Source organism: Vanellus vanellus, assembly GCF_965231255.1.
Source record: "Vanellus vanellus genome assembly, chromosome: 1".
In the NCBI taxonomy this organism is placed as follows: Eukaryota; Metazoa; Chordata; class Aves; order Charadriiformes; family Charadriidae; genus Vanellus; species Vanellus vanellus.
In genome coordinates, this window is record NC_138905.1 from 2,128,989 (window position 1) to 2,144,655 (window position 15,667).

The 15,667-nt window shown below is 48.9% G+C and overlaps 1 protein-coding gene across 1 annotated transcript in view; it reads right to left on the bottom strand.

Annotated features, from left to right (window-relative positions):
• LOC309678427 (uncharacterized protein) overlaps positions 1-14,307 on the bottom strand; it is a gene marked incomplete at its 5' end in the record, with an annotated part of 110,739 nt that extends 96,432 nt beyond the window's left edge. Inside the window, 10 exons of the mRNA XM_082491452.1 lie at positions 386-502; positions 1,707-1,862; positions 2,425-2,541; positions 4,004-4,133; positions 5,287-5,447; positions 6,473-6,646; positions 7,728-7,821; positions 9,360-9,519; positions 10,615-10,795; positions 14,238-14,307. Of these exons, the coding sequence (XP_082347578.1) occupies positions 386-502; positions 1,707-1,862; positions 2,425-2,541; positions 4,004-4,133; positions 5,287-5,447; positions 6,473-6,646; positions 7,728-7,821; positions 9,360-9,519; positions 10,615-10,795; positions 14,238-14,307 (1,360 nt within the window). The remainder of the gene's footprint in view (positions 1-385; positions 503-1,706; positions 1,863-2,424; positions 2,542-4,003; positions 4,134-5,286; positions 5,448-6,472; positions 6,647-7,727; positions 7,822-9,359; positions 9,520-10,614; positions 10,796-14,237) is intronic.
• Between the last annotated feature and the right edge of the window lie 1,360 nt (positions 14,308-15,667).

Here is a 15,667-nt window from a genome sequence, read left to right on the forward strand (position 1 = left end):
GCTATGGGATGTACAACTCTGGATGGAGTACTTTACCAGCTTCTCTCCAGCCTTTAATCCTTTCCAGAGGCTACTCAGGTCCACTAAATCTGGCACTAATGCCACGTTAACAAGGCTGGATACCCGTTAGCCTGCAGGTATTTCTGCATCCATGGCGGAGTTTATCATCAACAGCCATAGTACGGCTCTCTGTCGCAAACTGCTGATTTAGCCCCACGCGCAGAAAACTCCACCATTCACAGACCCCAAACCACTGTTTTCCTCCAGCTTCTTGTTGCATGTCTGGACACAGAAGGTGTGGGTGCACCCAACGCCTTGGGAACCTCACAGCTCCTGTCTCTCCATGTCCCTGCTGGTTGCATGCACCCCATTCCCGTGTCTCTACCTGCTGATGTCCAGGTGAGTCTGTACCCTGTTGCTCCCCGGACGGGGCTCCACCTTGCCTGGAGCGTGTCGGTGGTCTCGTTCTGCAGCAAGATGCTTTTCACAGGCAGGAGCTTCACTGGAAGGAGGACAGGGGACAAACTTTTCAGAGCACCTACTTGCCAGTGGAGGACGTTGCACGCTGCCCTCCCTGCACCTCTGTTCCTCCAACCTACCTGCCAGCAGGAGAGGGATTTACAAGAGCTCCTGCCCTCCCTGACAGGCTGAAGGCATCTCATAAAAGCAGTGGTGAAAACAACCATACCTGTGACCAGTTTTCCAGGATCAACACCTCTAACGCACTACCTCGCTTGCAGTGGGGGTGTGAAACAGGAGGGCAAGCTCTGGCAGATCCCCCACCCTTCCTCCCAAGCAGTGTGATGGAATTCTAGGGTGTCCATGCCCATGCATGTGATGGGGGAAGAGCAGGGCTCGAGGTTGGAGTTCAGAAGGACCTGTTGAACCTTGCCCCTTTGATGCACACGTAGCTGCATGTCCTGGTTTGAGTGACACAGGATTGATTTCTCTTTCAGTAATTTTACTTGCTTACCTTGTTGTAAGGTCTCTTCTGATGTTTGGGAAAACTGCATTTTTAGAATACTCTAGTGTCTGAATTTGTGAATGTATTTACTTTATAGCCAGCTATGGGATGCAGGTTTCAAGGTCTCTGTGGTTTTTTGCTCACCAGAAGTGGGGATGAGGAGGAGCGAGACCCGGGCACTTGACCCAAACTGGCCAACAGGATTATTCCACACCATGAACGTCACAGTCAATATAAATTAGAAAGTTTGCTGAGGAGTTCTCTCTGTCCCATGATGGCTGCCATCCTGAGAACTCCTTGGCCCGCTGCCGGAGCCCTGAGCCCTTCCCCTTCCCTTCCTCCCGAAGCCACAGCGCTCGCAGCGTCCCACATGCGCTGTCACTGCTGGGAGCGCATGGCTTCCTACGGATAGAATGGGCTGAGTATAATCCTTGTATATTTTATATTGGTATCGAGATCAATACTGGTTCTTTAGTGCTATTAATGTTACTTATCTAGTCTTATTCTCTTAAATCTGTTTATATTTCAACCCTCAGGTTTCCTTGTTCTTTTCTCAATTTCCCTCCCCAGCTGGAGAGGGGTCATCGGGTGAGAGGATAATTGTCTAAACGACAAGAAATTGTTGTGGGTTCCTCAAACTATACTGCAGCACCCACCAACTGTGAGGTGTTTATCAACAGCAAAGGGTGTGAAGACAGTGCCCAGGGCAAGAAAGGACCAGCCGCAGAGTCAAACCTCTTACATGTTCTTCCCGTAGCAGCCACAGGCTGGCTTGGTCCCTGGGGGTACACTGCGTAGATGCTGATGCTGTATTCCCTATCCTCCTGCAAGTTATCCAGCACGTGGGAAGAGACATCGCCCCGCAGAACCTGCTCGTAGGTCATTCCTGGTCTGTTGGCTGCAAAATCAGTGAGAAGAGTGATGAAGCCTTCCCACTGCCTGTCTACATCCCACGATGATGTCTTCACAACGTGGTGAAGAGCATGTGCAGGAACTGGTTCAAGTGCATCGTTGAAGTCCTCCCAACCCATGTGATGTTGCTGAGAGTTATGTCTGTAGCTAAGGCTTGACATATCCATGCTGTCCCACCCCTCCAGATCACACAGAAGCGAGTGGGAGCCATACTGAAGGCTTGAACTCACCCCTCCATCCACAGCAAAGCAGGCATTTGAGTACGAAAAACATCCATGGTAGGTCTGGACATGACAGTGCAAATGGGTACAAGGCCTCCACAGCACCATCCTCATCTTGTTCTTCAAAAGGAAGTCCTTCAAAGGACTCTCCTCCTCCATCCTGGAGGAGACAAACTGTCTGGAAGAGGCTAACCTGGTCTCCTTCCAGAGTAATGTCAGGAGCTTTGTGGTGCATTGTTCCTTGGACAAAATGGCACCTTTCCTGTCCTCAGGTCACCGCTCCTTTTAATGCAAACTCTGAGAAAAATTGATAAAATCTGAACTTACCTCTGGGGATGTAGATCTTGTAGCCTTCCAGCTTGCCCAGTGGAGGTGTCCAAGCCACCTTCAAGCTAAAAAGTCCTTCTTCTATCACACGGAAATTAGTGACCGGAGGCACAGGTGCTTTGGGGTACAAAAACATTGCAGAAATTGATGCGACAGTGCTGTCATAAAGTGCCATGGCAAAGACCCTTGGAAAATCTTTTGTCTTCAGGGACAAAAAGACACAAAGGTGCAATGCCAAAGCAGCACCAGTTCTCCCTATTCTCTCAGCTGAATCCTCAGAAGAAACCACCACCCCTCTACCAAACCCTTGTCTGCTCGAAAAGCGAGCTGAAAACCCCCAAGACGGAGCGCTTGTGGGCTTCCTCTTTGAATGGTGTTGGGAACTGTGAAATAACTACCCACAAGGCATTTCCTCCTCAGCAGAGAAAACTCTGCAGTGGTTTCGTTCAGACTGAGCGTGGACACATGAATCAAATGCTACTTGCGCCTATGGATGCACCTCTTACAAAGAGGAGCCCGTTTTGATCCAGCCAGCCATGGTAGACAGATTTATATCTTCAGCCTCTGGCTTCACGTTGGGGATAATGAGAGAAGAGATCAAATGACTTTATTTCCACCCATAAAGACATTCCATCTTATTCCTGGCAAGTACATACGGATCAACCTCATTGAGGTGCTTTATTTATTCATCCTGTTGGAGATCTTCCCTCAAAAAGACAAACAATTTAAGACATTGCAGGGGGTGAAGGAAGAAACAAAAGACAAGGAAGAAAGGAATAATTCTTTTCAAAAAGCATTGGGCAACACAGTCTTGGCACTTCATGCAAAATAGGGAGGGAAGCAGAACTAGTGCACCCCTTGAACCCTCTTAAAGTAGCGCAGAGAATTTTGGGATGAAACCTGCTCCATCCATCACATTTAACCCAGTGTCTTGCACCCCTGGGTTTGGCCAAGAGTGAATTTGCTCCAAGAACCTTGTCATTACAGCCAGCCACGTGACAGCAGAGGAATGTGGCATGGCAGATTGCAATTCAGAGGAAGCCGAGATCATTTCATGGCACCAGAGGTCTCCACGAGGGGCATTTCCTAAAGGCCGTGATCATACCACCTTGGTGTTCACCTTGAGTGAAAGGAAGCCCTAAGTGCACGCACAGTGCCAACCCAAACCTTTTGGGCCACCCACTTCTGAAACAAGGTGTTTAGAATATACATCTCTCCACAAAACTCATGTCTGTGTTTCTCAGCCCATGGTCTCCAAAAGCTTTCTCATCCCAGGTACACGAGTGTTACATTAACTGAATCCCAGCCTGGATTTGTTAAATCCCGCCGGTTATTAAATCAGATGACATGAGTTATCCAGCAGGCTGCACCCTCTGCTTTCAAGTGGGTTAACCACACGGGTTACTCTGCACCCACTCACGACCCTGCACCCCACACCATGGACATTTGCACAGATGTTCCTCCTACCCATTCCTACCTCTCCATCCCTCACTCCTCACACGTACCATTTTGGGGTGGTTTTTTCCTGTGCCCACACAGACAAGGAACACACAGGGATGACTGCAGAAGAGACACTCACTTGTTTTCCCCTTGACAGCTGCTGACTCCCCGAGGGCATCTGCATAGACGGCCCTCACCGCGAAGACATACTTGGTGTTGGGTTTCAGATCAGTCACAAGCACGGTACTTTTGTCACCATCCACCACAATCTGTCACACAGGGGAACAAAGGACATCATTACACCTCCACGGCAGTAGAAGACCCCCATGTTTGCAACAGGGTGGGAGCACGAGGCTTCACATTTGATGCGAGGTGACTTCCACGAGCAGAAGCCTCTTAAAACACACTAACTCAGAACAATGCGATCCTCAAATCATGTCTGGCTTCACACTGGACATAGCGCTGACACCGGACAGTGCCAAGGGTGGGTTTCACAAGTTAGCCCAGAAAAAACTCCATGAAAACAAAAGTGTGCATAAGGGTGAGGGTGGTTCCCAATCCCCTTAAAAAAAATATGGAGGAAAACCGACCACCTTTGGCAAAGAAAGTTTCTTTTAAGCTCATGGAGGGAGATTTCAATGTAACCTGAGGGCAAGAGAGGTGGAGACAACTTCTGTGTTTCACTGTGTTGTTATGAGACTCTGAAGCAGCCAAGGATGATCATTCTTGTTAAATACAATCTTAATAATTAATACAATTAATAATCTTAACCTTAATAATTTATGCTTTCATAGCTTTGTTCTATTATTAGAAATCAAAGCTTTTAGGCATATCCTTGAATCCTCTCAGACTTTGTGCAGTGACTGAGCTGAACTGGAGCGAGCTGGCGCACATGGCAGCATCCCTCACGCCAAGGACACAGCAAATGCAAAACCAAAACATGCAGAGGTCTTACCAAGATGAACAATCTTGGCAGCAAGAGGAACAGGGGATGTTGCTAGGGAAGCTGGATGGGCTTATTTGAGAGGTAGAATCATAGAGGTTAAGGGGAGAAAAAGTGCTTCCCATTGACCTGTTCTTATTGATCCCAATGGAGTCTGTGCCAATTTGTGCCACATCCTTCTTCCACCCTACCTTCCCCCCACCTGTCACTCCCAGAAGCTCCATCTCACCACAACAGCAATGCCAAAATTAGCATCATCAATCAACACACCAGCAAATCTGACACTCTATCTACAGACCTTCGCTTCAAGCAAGTGGCTTCAGGAATTTATGCCAATGCACTGGGCCATGACCAGGGTGGCTGAGGGACATGGTGCCACCTCCGACCCCAGGCTATACCATCAGCGACCTCAGCAGAGGGCTAACCCCTAACGCCGGGACCTGCAATCAGTGCTCTACAAAACTGTAAGGCAACTCTACCTGCCGCTGGTCCTCTGAAATGGGCTGCCCTGAAGGCAGCAAGGGATGCAGATGGATACGGTACCCCGTCACCTTCCCCGTAGCTGGCATCCACGTGAGCCGCAGCGAGCTGTGGCTGTGCTCGCTGACATACAAGTCCCGGGGGCCAATGATCTTCTCAGCTGCAAAAAAAAAAAAAAAAAAAAAAAAAAAAAAGAGAAAGGAAAAGCCTTTGGTTTGGACCGTGATGGCACCAGCGTTGGACATGTGCACGTTGTTCATTGATGGTCAACATATTCAATGCAGAGAGAGCCTTGGGTATAGATGGCACTCACTCGGACTGAGAGCGCAGGAGCTGCTGGGACCTGTTTCTGGGCCAGAGCCACACAAGCAGGTTTTCTTTTGGCAAATTGCTTGACAGCACAAGAAGGGGAAACAAAACTGGTTCTGGCTACATTTCGCCTGTGAACGCCTGCTTAATGCACAGGGCATCAGCTCCTTCCTGCCCTTCCCCTCACTGCCACCTGAGAATATTTGGCCAGAAAGCTTGAACTCTCCGTGAAACATCACAGGCAGCTCTGAAGTGTTACAGAACCACAGAGAAAGGAAAAAAAAACTAACCCTCTAACGGCTTGGGTGAAGATCCCCCAAGCTCTGCCCTAAACTTTTAACTCATCTTCTCATGATTTTGTGTGCCAAAAGGGGGGCAGGAATTCATTGGTACCACCTCTGGATTTGCTGCAACATCAGTGTCTGTTTGGGGAGAGATCTAGATGGCTTTGGAAATCTCCTTGGCTGCTTTTAGCATCTTCTGCAAGGAATTAAGTCCTTCTTGAGACCCTGAGCTCCGCTGCCAGAGTTCACCATGAGAGGTCCATCATGAAAGCCCCTAAGGGGCAGAATTGCTGCCACAGCCCACTGCTGCTCCTTCTGTTTGAATCAGCAGCAAGACTTTCAGGATCTGGTATCACCAGACAAACCATGGAGATGCAGACACAAGTGAAATACACAGGACCACTGCCCCCAAGCAACAGATGCTCCATGAGCCGGCTGCTCCTCTAGGGTCATCCAACCCCTAAAGCTCCCTCATGATGAACAGAAGGGATGCGGGAGGTCCACCTCAGCGGTGTGACTGGCACATCCAGGGACTAGGAGGGGGCCAGTTCAAGGAGGTGGAAAGCAGGATACAGGGAAAGCCCTGACGCACCTTGTACAGTCTGTTTGATGGGTCGTGGCGGCTCTGAGGCAGTGAAACAGAGCCTTCGAGAGAGTTTGGGGGCCACGTTGTGGAGCAGGTGGAAATCTTCAACGTAAAGCACGTGCTCTGCAGTGGGCTCTGAAGCTATTTTGTTCAGTTCATTCTTGTCAGCACCCTTAATTCCTAGAAGAAGAAAAGAAGAGGAAAGGAGGACATCAAACACCATCCCTGAGGCAGGCCAAGGATTGGCAAGGGCTGTCAAGAGTAAGCCGGAGCAATGTGCTGGCCTCCGAGTTTCACACCAGCTTTGCAGTCATGCTGCCCACAGTGAAGGATGAAACAAGGAATGGAGACTCATGTTGGACAGGCAGTGGTGAAGCAGATGAAGCCATCAAAGAAAAGAGGTGAAGGTTTTCTCCAGAGGCATGTTAGAGAGTGACCCAGGGGATTCAGCTGCTAATGGGCCGAGGTGAAAAGCTCTCTTGGGGCAGAGAGTGAAAAGGAGCAGGGCAGGATCTGGCCTCATCCATCCCATGGGATACAGAGACACTTCTGCCCTTCTGATGGATGAGCAGACAATGGGACTTTGGGAGGCTGTGTGAAAATTGCAGGGTTTTCCTGTGGGTGAATTAGAAAAAGGCAGGAAAAAAAGCCCAACAAACCAACTGTCCCTAATTTTCACCTCACATTTGCCCAAATCGACGTGGTTGCTCTCTATAATGAAACACCACCACCATCCCCATCTTCTCCCCCAAAACGTTTGGTGAACAAAGGATTTGACTTGTAAGAAATGGCTGTATTTAGCTCTTGGGGGCAGGGAGGTGCTAAAACTTTTCCTTGCCTGTGGAATTATTCTGATGGACATGTTTAACGTAGCTGAAGTTGGTCTCTGAACCCCATTAAGAGAAAGGTTCAAAAGTAAAAACATTTCATTTTTGAAAATGTCACATCAAAACATTTTGACTTTTATGGAACTATTTATTGAACTCCTCCTGCATCCGCAAGCAGTTTTGACAGATGCAAAACCGCAGATTTCCACTGAATAAATCAGCTATCGACAACCACAAAAAATACCCAAGCACAGCATAGAAGTGATTTTCCTGTACTTGCAGTAGTTGCTAGTGGTTGAGCCTCGGGATGGGTGCAGTTTTTAGAGGAGGGGGTGCTGTGCATCAGGAACCTTCCCCAGTGCGTAGATTGAATGTTGGTGCACACACAGTATTTGGTGGTGATGCTCCATGTAACGTAACATGTCCATACGTACCTACAGCAAACACCGTCACCCCCCCATCCTGCAGGACCCGGGCTTCATCTTCAACTGAGTCGCCGGACTTCCCATCCGTGATCAAAACAACCACCTACAAAAATTGGCGTAAGAGCCAGAGAATGGAAGAGCGCAACATGAGGAGGTCACAGAGACAGGTGCAGGATTTTCACACTGAGAAGTCAGACCTCAGATGAAGTCCATCTCTCTGAAGGGATGAGCACTTGAAAATAAATCTTTTGATAACTTCTGGGGTAACTCACAGGAAATCAGCTTTAATAAGCATGAGCTGAGAAGGCAGCAGAGTATAAAAGCTGATGCTCGTGTCAGCATCTTCTCTGCGTGTCTCCTCCTGCCCAACTGTGTCTCACCTCTGCTTGGGGCAGTAACTCTGGGTCAAGAAGGAGATTAATGCCAGCGCAGAGAGAGGATTCACCCCTACAAGTCCACAAAAGCAGCTCTTAAGGGAGGACGCAGCTGCGCTCTGGACAACACACTTGGCCATGGGCACCTGGATGGTGCTATCAGGTGGTAAGAAAGTCTCTCAGCCACAGCCTGGGTTTCAATGACAGCCAACTCAGCAACCCCAGACCTTGCAAGCTTTTTGGGCAGCCCCATGTCAGATCACACAGCAGGAGATGTGGCTGGTGCATGGGATGATATAATGAAGACATACCCTGCTGCAACACCTTTAGGCAGGCAGTTGGGGTGGTTAACACATCCCACCAGTATCGTCATGTTCTCCCTCCTGCTCTGTGACCCAAAACATGTCTCATTGACCACATGGATAGCACGGATCACACCGACCACCTTTGGCACGTAGGATCTCAAAGCAAAAGAGAAGGTGCAGCACTCAGTTGCAAATGTGGGAGGCCCATGGGAGGTTGAAAGCTGGCTGTGATCGTTTCAGACCCGATGCGTGGGGTGTATCCACTCCCCATGGGGCTGCCCCCTTCTTGATTTCAAGACTGTCTACCATCAGAGCAGAGTGGAGTGAACTGCTTCATGCAGCCTGCAGAGCAACCCAGAATGCAGCACCTTCTCTTTAGCATCCTCAGAACCCCTTAGAAATTATGAACAAAATAATTAAAAAAAAAAAAACAAACAAACTGAAGAAACCCATGACCCGGAACTGATGTCTGATAGGTAAAGACAGCAACATGTCTGCTTTTCGAGCAAGATGTTAACTGTGCTGCCACTCTCTGTAACAAGGGTGGATGGGTGCAGATATTAGCAACAGAGTTACGTGCACCAACACCACAACTTCTTGCCTTGTCCTTATCATGCCCTGAGCCCGCTCAGTTAGCTTATGCAGTAAGTGCCCCGAATTTGGGTACTCAGCTGGAGGCATTTAAGATTAGAATGCCGGGTGCCTCTGCAATCCGTGGGGAAACATGAGCATTTTAAAAGAGTCAGTCCTTTGAAAATCTGGAGGTGCCTTGCCTCCCTCTATCACCGATAAAGTGACCTGAAGCTGAATGAGCTCCTAAATGTGGTACCTCAACTCCAAGCTAAAAATCAGATGGGATAAATAAAAACCAAATGGTTCACTCATGCCTTCAGGTGAATAAGTTAGAAGTCTGATCCCTACTGAGGATGACACCAAGGAAGTCATCACAGGAGGTCACTTACCTTTGCTGCATCCTCTCGCAGCATGTCCAAGCGAGACATGGCGTGAGCCACAAACGCCAGGGCTGACCCTGTTTTTAAGTTGCTGCCTTTGAGGGAGAGATCCTGAATTGCCACCAGGATTTCTTCGATGGTCACATAATCCGTGAGCTCAATACTCATCCTGGGAATGAGAAACGGGAATACGGGTGAATAAGGAGAAAGAAAACACTGTTGGTATAGCAAGGATGCATTGATAATAGTAATGACGAGCAATCACGGAATCACAGTTTTCAGAGTTGGAAGGGACCTCTAGAGATCATCTAGTCCAACTCCCCTGCCAAAGCAGGACTTCCCAGAGCACATTACTCAGGACTGCATCCAGGCAGGTTTTGAAAATCTCCAGAGAAGGGGACTCCACCACCTCCCCCAGCAGCCTGTGCCACTGCTCTGGCACCCGAACCGTAAAGAAGTTTTTCCGTGTATTTGAACAGAACTTCCTATGTTCCAACTTGTGCCCATTGCCCCTCGTCCTGTCACTGGGAACCATTGAAAAGACCCTGGCTCCATCCTCCTTCAACCCACCCTTTAGATACCCGTACGCCATAATAAGGTCTCCCCTCAACCTTCTCTTCCCCAGGCTAAAGAGTCCCAGTGCTCTCAGCCTTTCCTCATAAGGGAGATGCTCCAAGCCCTTAATCATCTTAGTTGCCATTCGCTGGACTCGCTCCAGCAGTTCCCTGTCCCTCTTGAACTGGGGAGCCCAAAACTGGACACAGTATTCCAGTTGTGGCCTCACCAGTGCAGAGCAGAGGGACCTACTGGCCACACTCTTCCCTATGCAGCCCAGGATCCCATTGTCCTTTTTGGCAACAAGAGCACATTGCTGGGTCATGGATAATCTACTGTCTACAATAATGTTGACATTTAGCTGGTCACACTAGGCTTATATGTAGGCAAGGGGTCCTCTTCACATTGGTCAGGGAGTCCAGGGTGTGAGCCCCACAGAGCCCTGTTACCACAAAACACTATCTAAAATTTGATGGTGAGGAATTTCTTGTGGCTGCATTAAATATCAGCCCCCCTGCCCTGAAAGAGTTCCCCATGGCCGAGCACCTCTAGACTCTGGTGACACTGCTGGAGGTTGAACTCTTGCTCTGCTCTTGTAATGGTCCAGCAGAGCAGGAAGAGCTCTTTAACCATGGGGACATGGTTGCCCATCTAGAGCCATAGGGCTATAGAAACCCAGGTGCTGGTGGTAGAGGATGGACTGACCCACCTTGGTTTCTCCCCGTAGAGTGCCACTGCCAGCCGGATGCCTCCTTTGCCCATCACCACGTTCTCAAAGGAACGGGCCATGCTGCTGATGAAGTCCTTGACCAGCCGGGAGTTCTCCCTCCCTGTGCCCAGTGACTGCCCCACGAGGAACAAAATATCAGCCACCTCCGCCGTCCTGCATGCTGAGGGAGAAGAAGGGCAAGAAGGCTCATCCCACACCATGCAATGAGCCACCCAGGAGCTAAACCCCTCTGAGTCAGGTGAACCCCCAAGATATTGCAGCTAAGGAATATTGCTTCGGCCCAATGAAGTGGGTAATCATGGGCTTCCCAGAGCAACAGGCTGCTTTGTTCTCTTTAATTTCCTCCTAATTGCCCATTTTGCTGTTCTTACCCAGGGGAAGTTTCTCATTTGAAGCACAAACAGATCCATCAAGGCATGCGGGTCTGTAGGACCTGCTGGAAGCAATGGGATGCCCGGGGTTTCATATGCCTGGAGGTAGACACGGACACCTAAACCATACACAAATGAAATTTGGGAATGTGGCAGCTCTGCCACATCATCCTGGACTTCTTGCATCAGGGTCTCCAGAGCCAATGTGAGACACGTGTGCAGACACGGGGCCACCTTGCCACCCATGCTTTGCCAACCCTAAAACAACCAAGTCTTCCAGTCTAGCACAGAGCGAGCTCGGGACGCTCCGTGCATTCAGCTTTGCAACACTCCCCTCTTGCCCAGCTGCCAGTGGCCCTGAGCGTGAAAAGTATCTTGTGCGAAGAACGAACAATTTGAGCATTTTTTTTTCTGTACAAGTCAGAGCTATCTGATGACAGCTGTCAGGGAAGGGACAGGTGTACAGGGAAATTTGTTTAACGAACATCAAGGCATATTTCCCTATATGGTGTTCAGTCTCAATTGAATTTAATTTTCCTTAGGCCTCCAATAAATATATTTCATGGACTGAAATCTGATGACTTTTAGGGATGCTTAAATTAACGACGGCTCTACAAGGGGTGTTCAAAATTTATATTTTCTTCGGTGTTTCTCTCCCTTGCAGATAGACGCTGAGTTATTACTGTAGGGCTGCTAAAAAGCAGATCGTGCTGACTACTGGAGGAGAGCTTTTTGTGTCTTGCTCACCACTACTGGGCTCAACCTCTTCACATTTTTTTCATTTTGTGTCACTGCTGCTTTGGACTTTACCCAGCCACTGCCTTGAGTTTCAGCTGCAGGTCTGGAGATCCAACTCGCACCCAACCGGGCTGCAGCATTTGTTCCAGTTTGCTGGGGAGATGCGCTAGGTGGGTTTCTCATGCTTCTGCTGCAAACAGAAAGCCTGCTTTTAGCTCAGCCTCTTCAATTTACCTGACTTTTACCCCATTTCTATAAGCAGGGTCCCCAGAGGGCTTGGAAAGATGCAGGTTTCATGCTCTCTTTCATTGCTGTGCCCCTGATCAATCCCCTTTGGCCACACAGCAGGACAGAGGATCGTTTGCCAGCTATGGATGGGTGGCAGTCCAAGGGTCTTTGTTACCCAAGGCTTTTGCTTTCTCCATCTTTCTTTGTACCTCCTGACACTGAGCTCTTCACGACTTAACAGTTATGTTTACTGCAGAAAAATAATGACTGGCTCTTTTTGCTTTTACTTGTACCCAGCTGGAAATATAAAGCCCTTTCCCTTAACAAAAATGGGAGACAATTATTTCAATTTTCCTTCCTGAAGCGCTCTGTTGATATCTCCCTTCCCTTCTCAGTCCTCCGTAAGTGCTTTTCAGCTGAGATGTCAGGGGTGTCTTGGAGGCAGCTCAGCTGCTAACAGCAGATCACCATAAGCTCTTTTCCCAGCTGCCACTTCTATTTTGGATCTACCCCTTTTCCCTAGCTTTGACCTTGACATCCCTGTTCCCCCAGAAGACTTGGAGGAAAGGCAATGCCAGTCCTTGGCTCTGACCTCAGAACTGGTGGAAATTGTTCAACATCTTCCCAGGGTAACCACAACCTGTATTATCACAAGAAAATCCCAAGGAACGTTCAATAAGATGGAGAAGACCACCCACCAGCCCTCCCAAAATCAACCACTTCTTGGAGCTATTCAAGGCAGTGCAGACAGTTTTTCTTGGGAGACTTGCATTTTTTGGCCCTGATCTGGAAAACACGCTCAAAATGCCATTGGTATCAGGGGGACCTTTGCTACCTACCTCTCCACATCCCAAAACCCCAGAGAGCGTCCTCCACCCGTGCCTGGCCCCTGGGAGTCTTGCTCACCCTACAGAATGCTCCTGCCCTCATTTGCATCCAGGGATAATGAGGAGAAAGACAACAAGCAAGAGCTCTGTTTAAGGAGCCTCTGTTTAAGGATTAAAAAGGGCAGGATGGTGCTCCTTTCTCTATAAAGGGGCAACCAGAGCCCATTCCTGGAGATGCTGGGCCAGGACCTCAGCACCTTTCCAGAGGGGCCAGTCTGGCAATGAAACCCCGAGAGCGTTTGCTGCTTGGATCAGGTACCTGAAGCTGTCTGCAAATATGTGACGTTAAGCATATTTGGATTGGTACCTTCTGGAGAAAATACCAACACAGACAGCTATATTAATCACAGGGGGATATGATTTTATTTGAAATTTTCCATGCACCTCCAAAATTACCATGTTTCATCAATCACAGGTTTGCCAGAGACATCTGTAAACGTTGATTTATTGCGCTGTTCCCAGCTTTGAATTAAATAGCATTATAGTCAAGTATATTGGCTTAATTGACGGACAGCAACTTAATCAAGTTAATTTTGTAGCTGATGCCAAAGCTTCCATTAACTCCTTGTTGAATGTACTGGAGTTAGTCCAGGTGAATTTATACCTTCAAAGCCTGGGGGCTTGTTGCTGCAGGACAATTTGAAGAGAGGGGACCCACGGGCTCATACCCAGCCCCATGACAGTCCTGGGAGCTCTGGCTTAGCTTTGTAGGATGCTCACAAGGAACCCCCCCTCCTAGCAGGACCCTGAGCCCACAGAGACACGCTGTGGATCGTGCTGTAACTCCATGAGGATTTTCTCTGGGTTCCTTTTGTCTCCTGCCTTTTGGGCCCAGCTTCTCCTCCCCAAAAGTTCTTTGTGGGCTTGCACAGGTGACAGGGAGCCAGGGAGGAGGTGAGCCCTTGTGCCATCTCGACTCTCTAATCAGCAGCAGGAGGTTTTAAGGCTGCCTTGAGGTCTTCTCTCTCATATCCCCTGTGTGGTGGCTTGTCCCAACTCTTGGATATCAGAAGAGGAATCAGGAGGGGACACATTTTCCCTTTCTCCCCACCTTCCTCTGGAGCAGTTAGGTGGAACAGTCTTAGAGGCAGCACACGGAGCAGAGCCCTGATTTCCCCATAAACCCTAGTGGACCAGTTCAAGTCCTGCCTGCCTTTTGGACCCAGCTGAGATGCTCGGTTAGCCAGATGATCCCAACCTAAAAGGACCCTATGCAGAACTTAAAGGCATCAGCACTACAGCTCCACCGTTACAGCATCTCTGTGTGTATCCACGACATCAGCAGAAACAGCTGCTTGGAAAAGGTCTTTTTCTCCCTGATATGTCTTAGCATCACCCCCAGTTGCTCTGCATTCATGGTAGCCCACTTGTCACATACCTTCATGAACGGCCACGGCTCTGTACTGCACCACAGCCGCTGCCAGGGCAAGGATCTGAGCGTACAACATTTTCCTTTCCTTTAGGAAGAAGCTCCTTCTTGGTTCCTGGAGTCAGCACACAGTCTGGAGAGTCATTCATCTGCAGGGGAAAGAGGCTTTAACTCATGCCATCTGTGTATGATGCTCCCACCTGCCTACAGTTGCAAGGAAAGCTTTTCTCCAGCTACAAAGGCTCATCTTGGCTTAAGCAATCGACATTAAAGTCCATAAACCCATTAATTCCTTCATCTCTTTGCTGATGCCGGCTACAAGGGAGAGCTCAGCTTTGCTCCCCCAGCACTGTTCCCTAACAGCGCCCTTCTTCAGGCAACAACCACCTTAGGCAATTAAGCCTAAATGTGAATATTAGTGGTGTGATGGCAGAGGGAAACATCTGCTACCCTCAGTTACGGAGGGAGGAAAGGTCAGTAGAAGATCACTGCAGACAGCAATCACCAGCACTCGAGTCTTTATTAGCCTTTTTTACAATTAACCTTGAGGTTCCTAAATCCAGGATTGTGCTGGATTTAGCCTTGATTGTGCTGGAGGATTGTGCAGGATTGCGCTGGCTCCAGCCTTGTGCTGGAGATCCAGCCCACCATCGTGGAGCAGCCAAAAGGTGCAGAAAGCTCTGGTTACTGCCTATGGACGGTTTAATGACTCCCCAAAATTGTTACAGAAGTCTTCCTCTGTGAAGCCGGACTATCTCTAAGAAGCAACAACTGCAGAAGAAATGGGGTTGCCAGGAGGGGTTTTATTCTTTTTTGATGAGCAATAAAAAGTTCTTCTCCCATTCTGAGCCTCACCTGCTCATCTCGGGCCGAGCAGATTTCACAGGGAGACATGGATGATTTCCAGGGTGGAAATTACAGACGGGGCGAAGAGACAAGCTCGATGACTTCATCCAGCCTAGCTCTTTGCCAGGGCTGGATTGCTCCTTCCAGTTAAAAACATGTAACCTCAAAAGTCACACTGGGTTATAGATCAGGGCCCTCTTGGAACACAAAGCCGAGTTCCTGTGCACAGCGTGGAACAACCCCACCTAAATGAATCCCCAAACAAGTAAGATGAAGGTCAAGTGCCTGGAGCAGCCTGGTGTGCGTCTAGACCGCAGGGGCGCCAGGGCCGTGGTCACCTTGCCCATCATGTAGGTACAACCATCCCTGAGACCCTCAGGACTTAAGTTCCCCTAATGTGTTTTCTGTTTCTTATTTTCCCTCTCTCTTCTCCTAATTGCTGGGTGTACGTGGATGTAATCAAGATCTCTGCTGTGCAGCGGTTAACCTGTGCTGTATCCTTCCTTCGTAACTCCTGTCAAAACCTCTGTGTGGTGCTACCATTGGTCGCTGTGGAGATGGCTTCAAAGCAAAAACATAATCTCCCCCCCCGC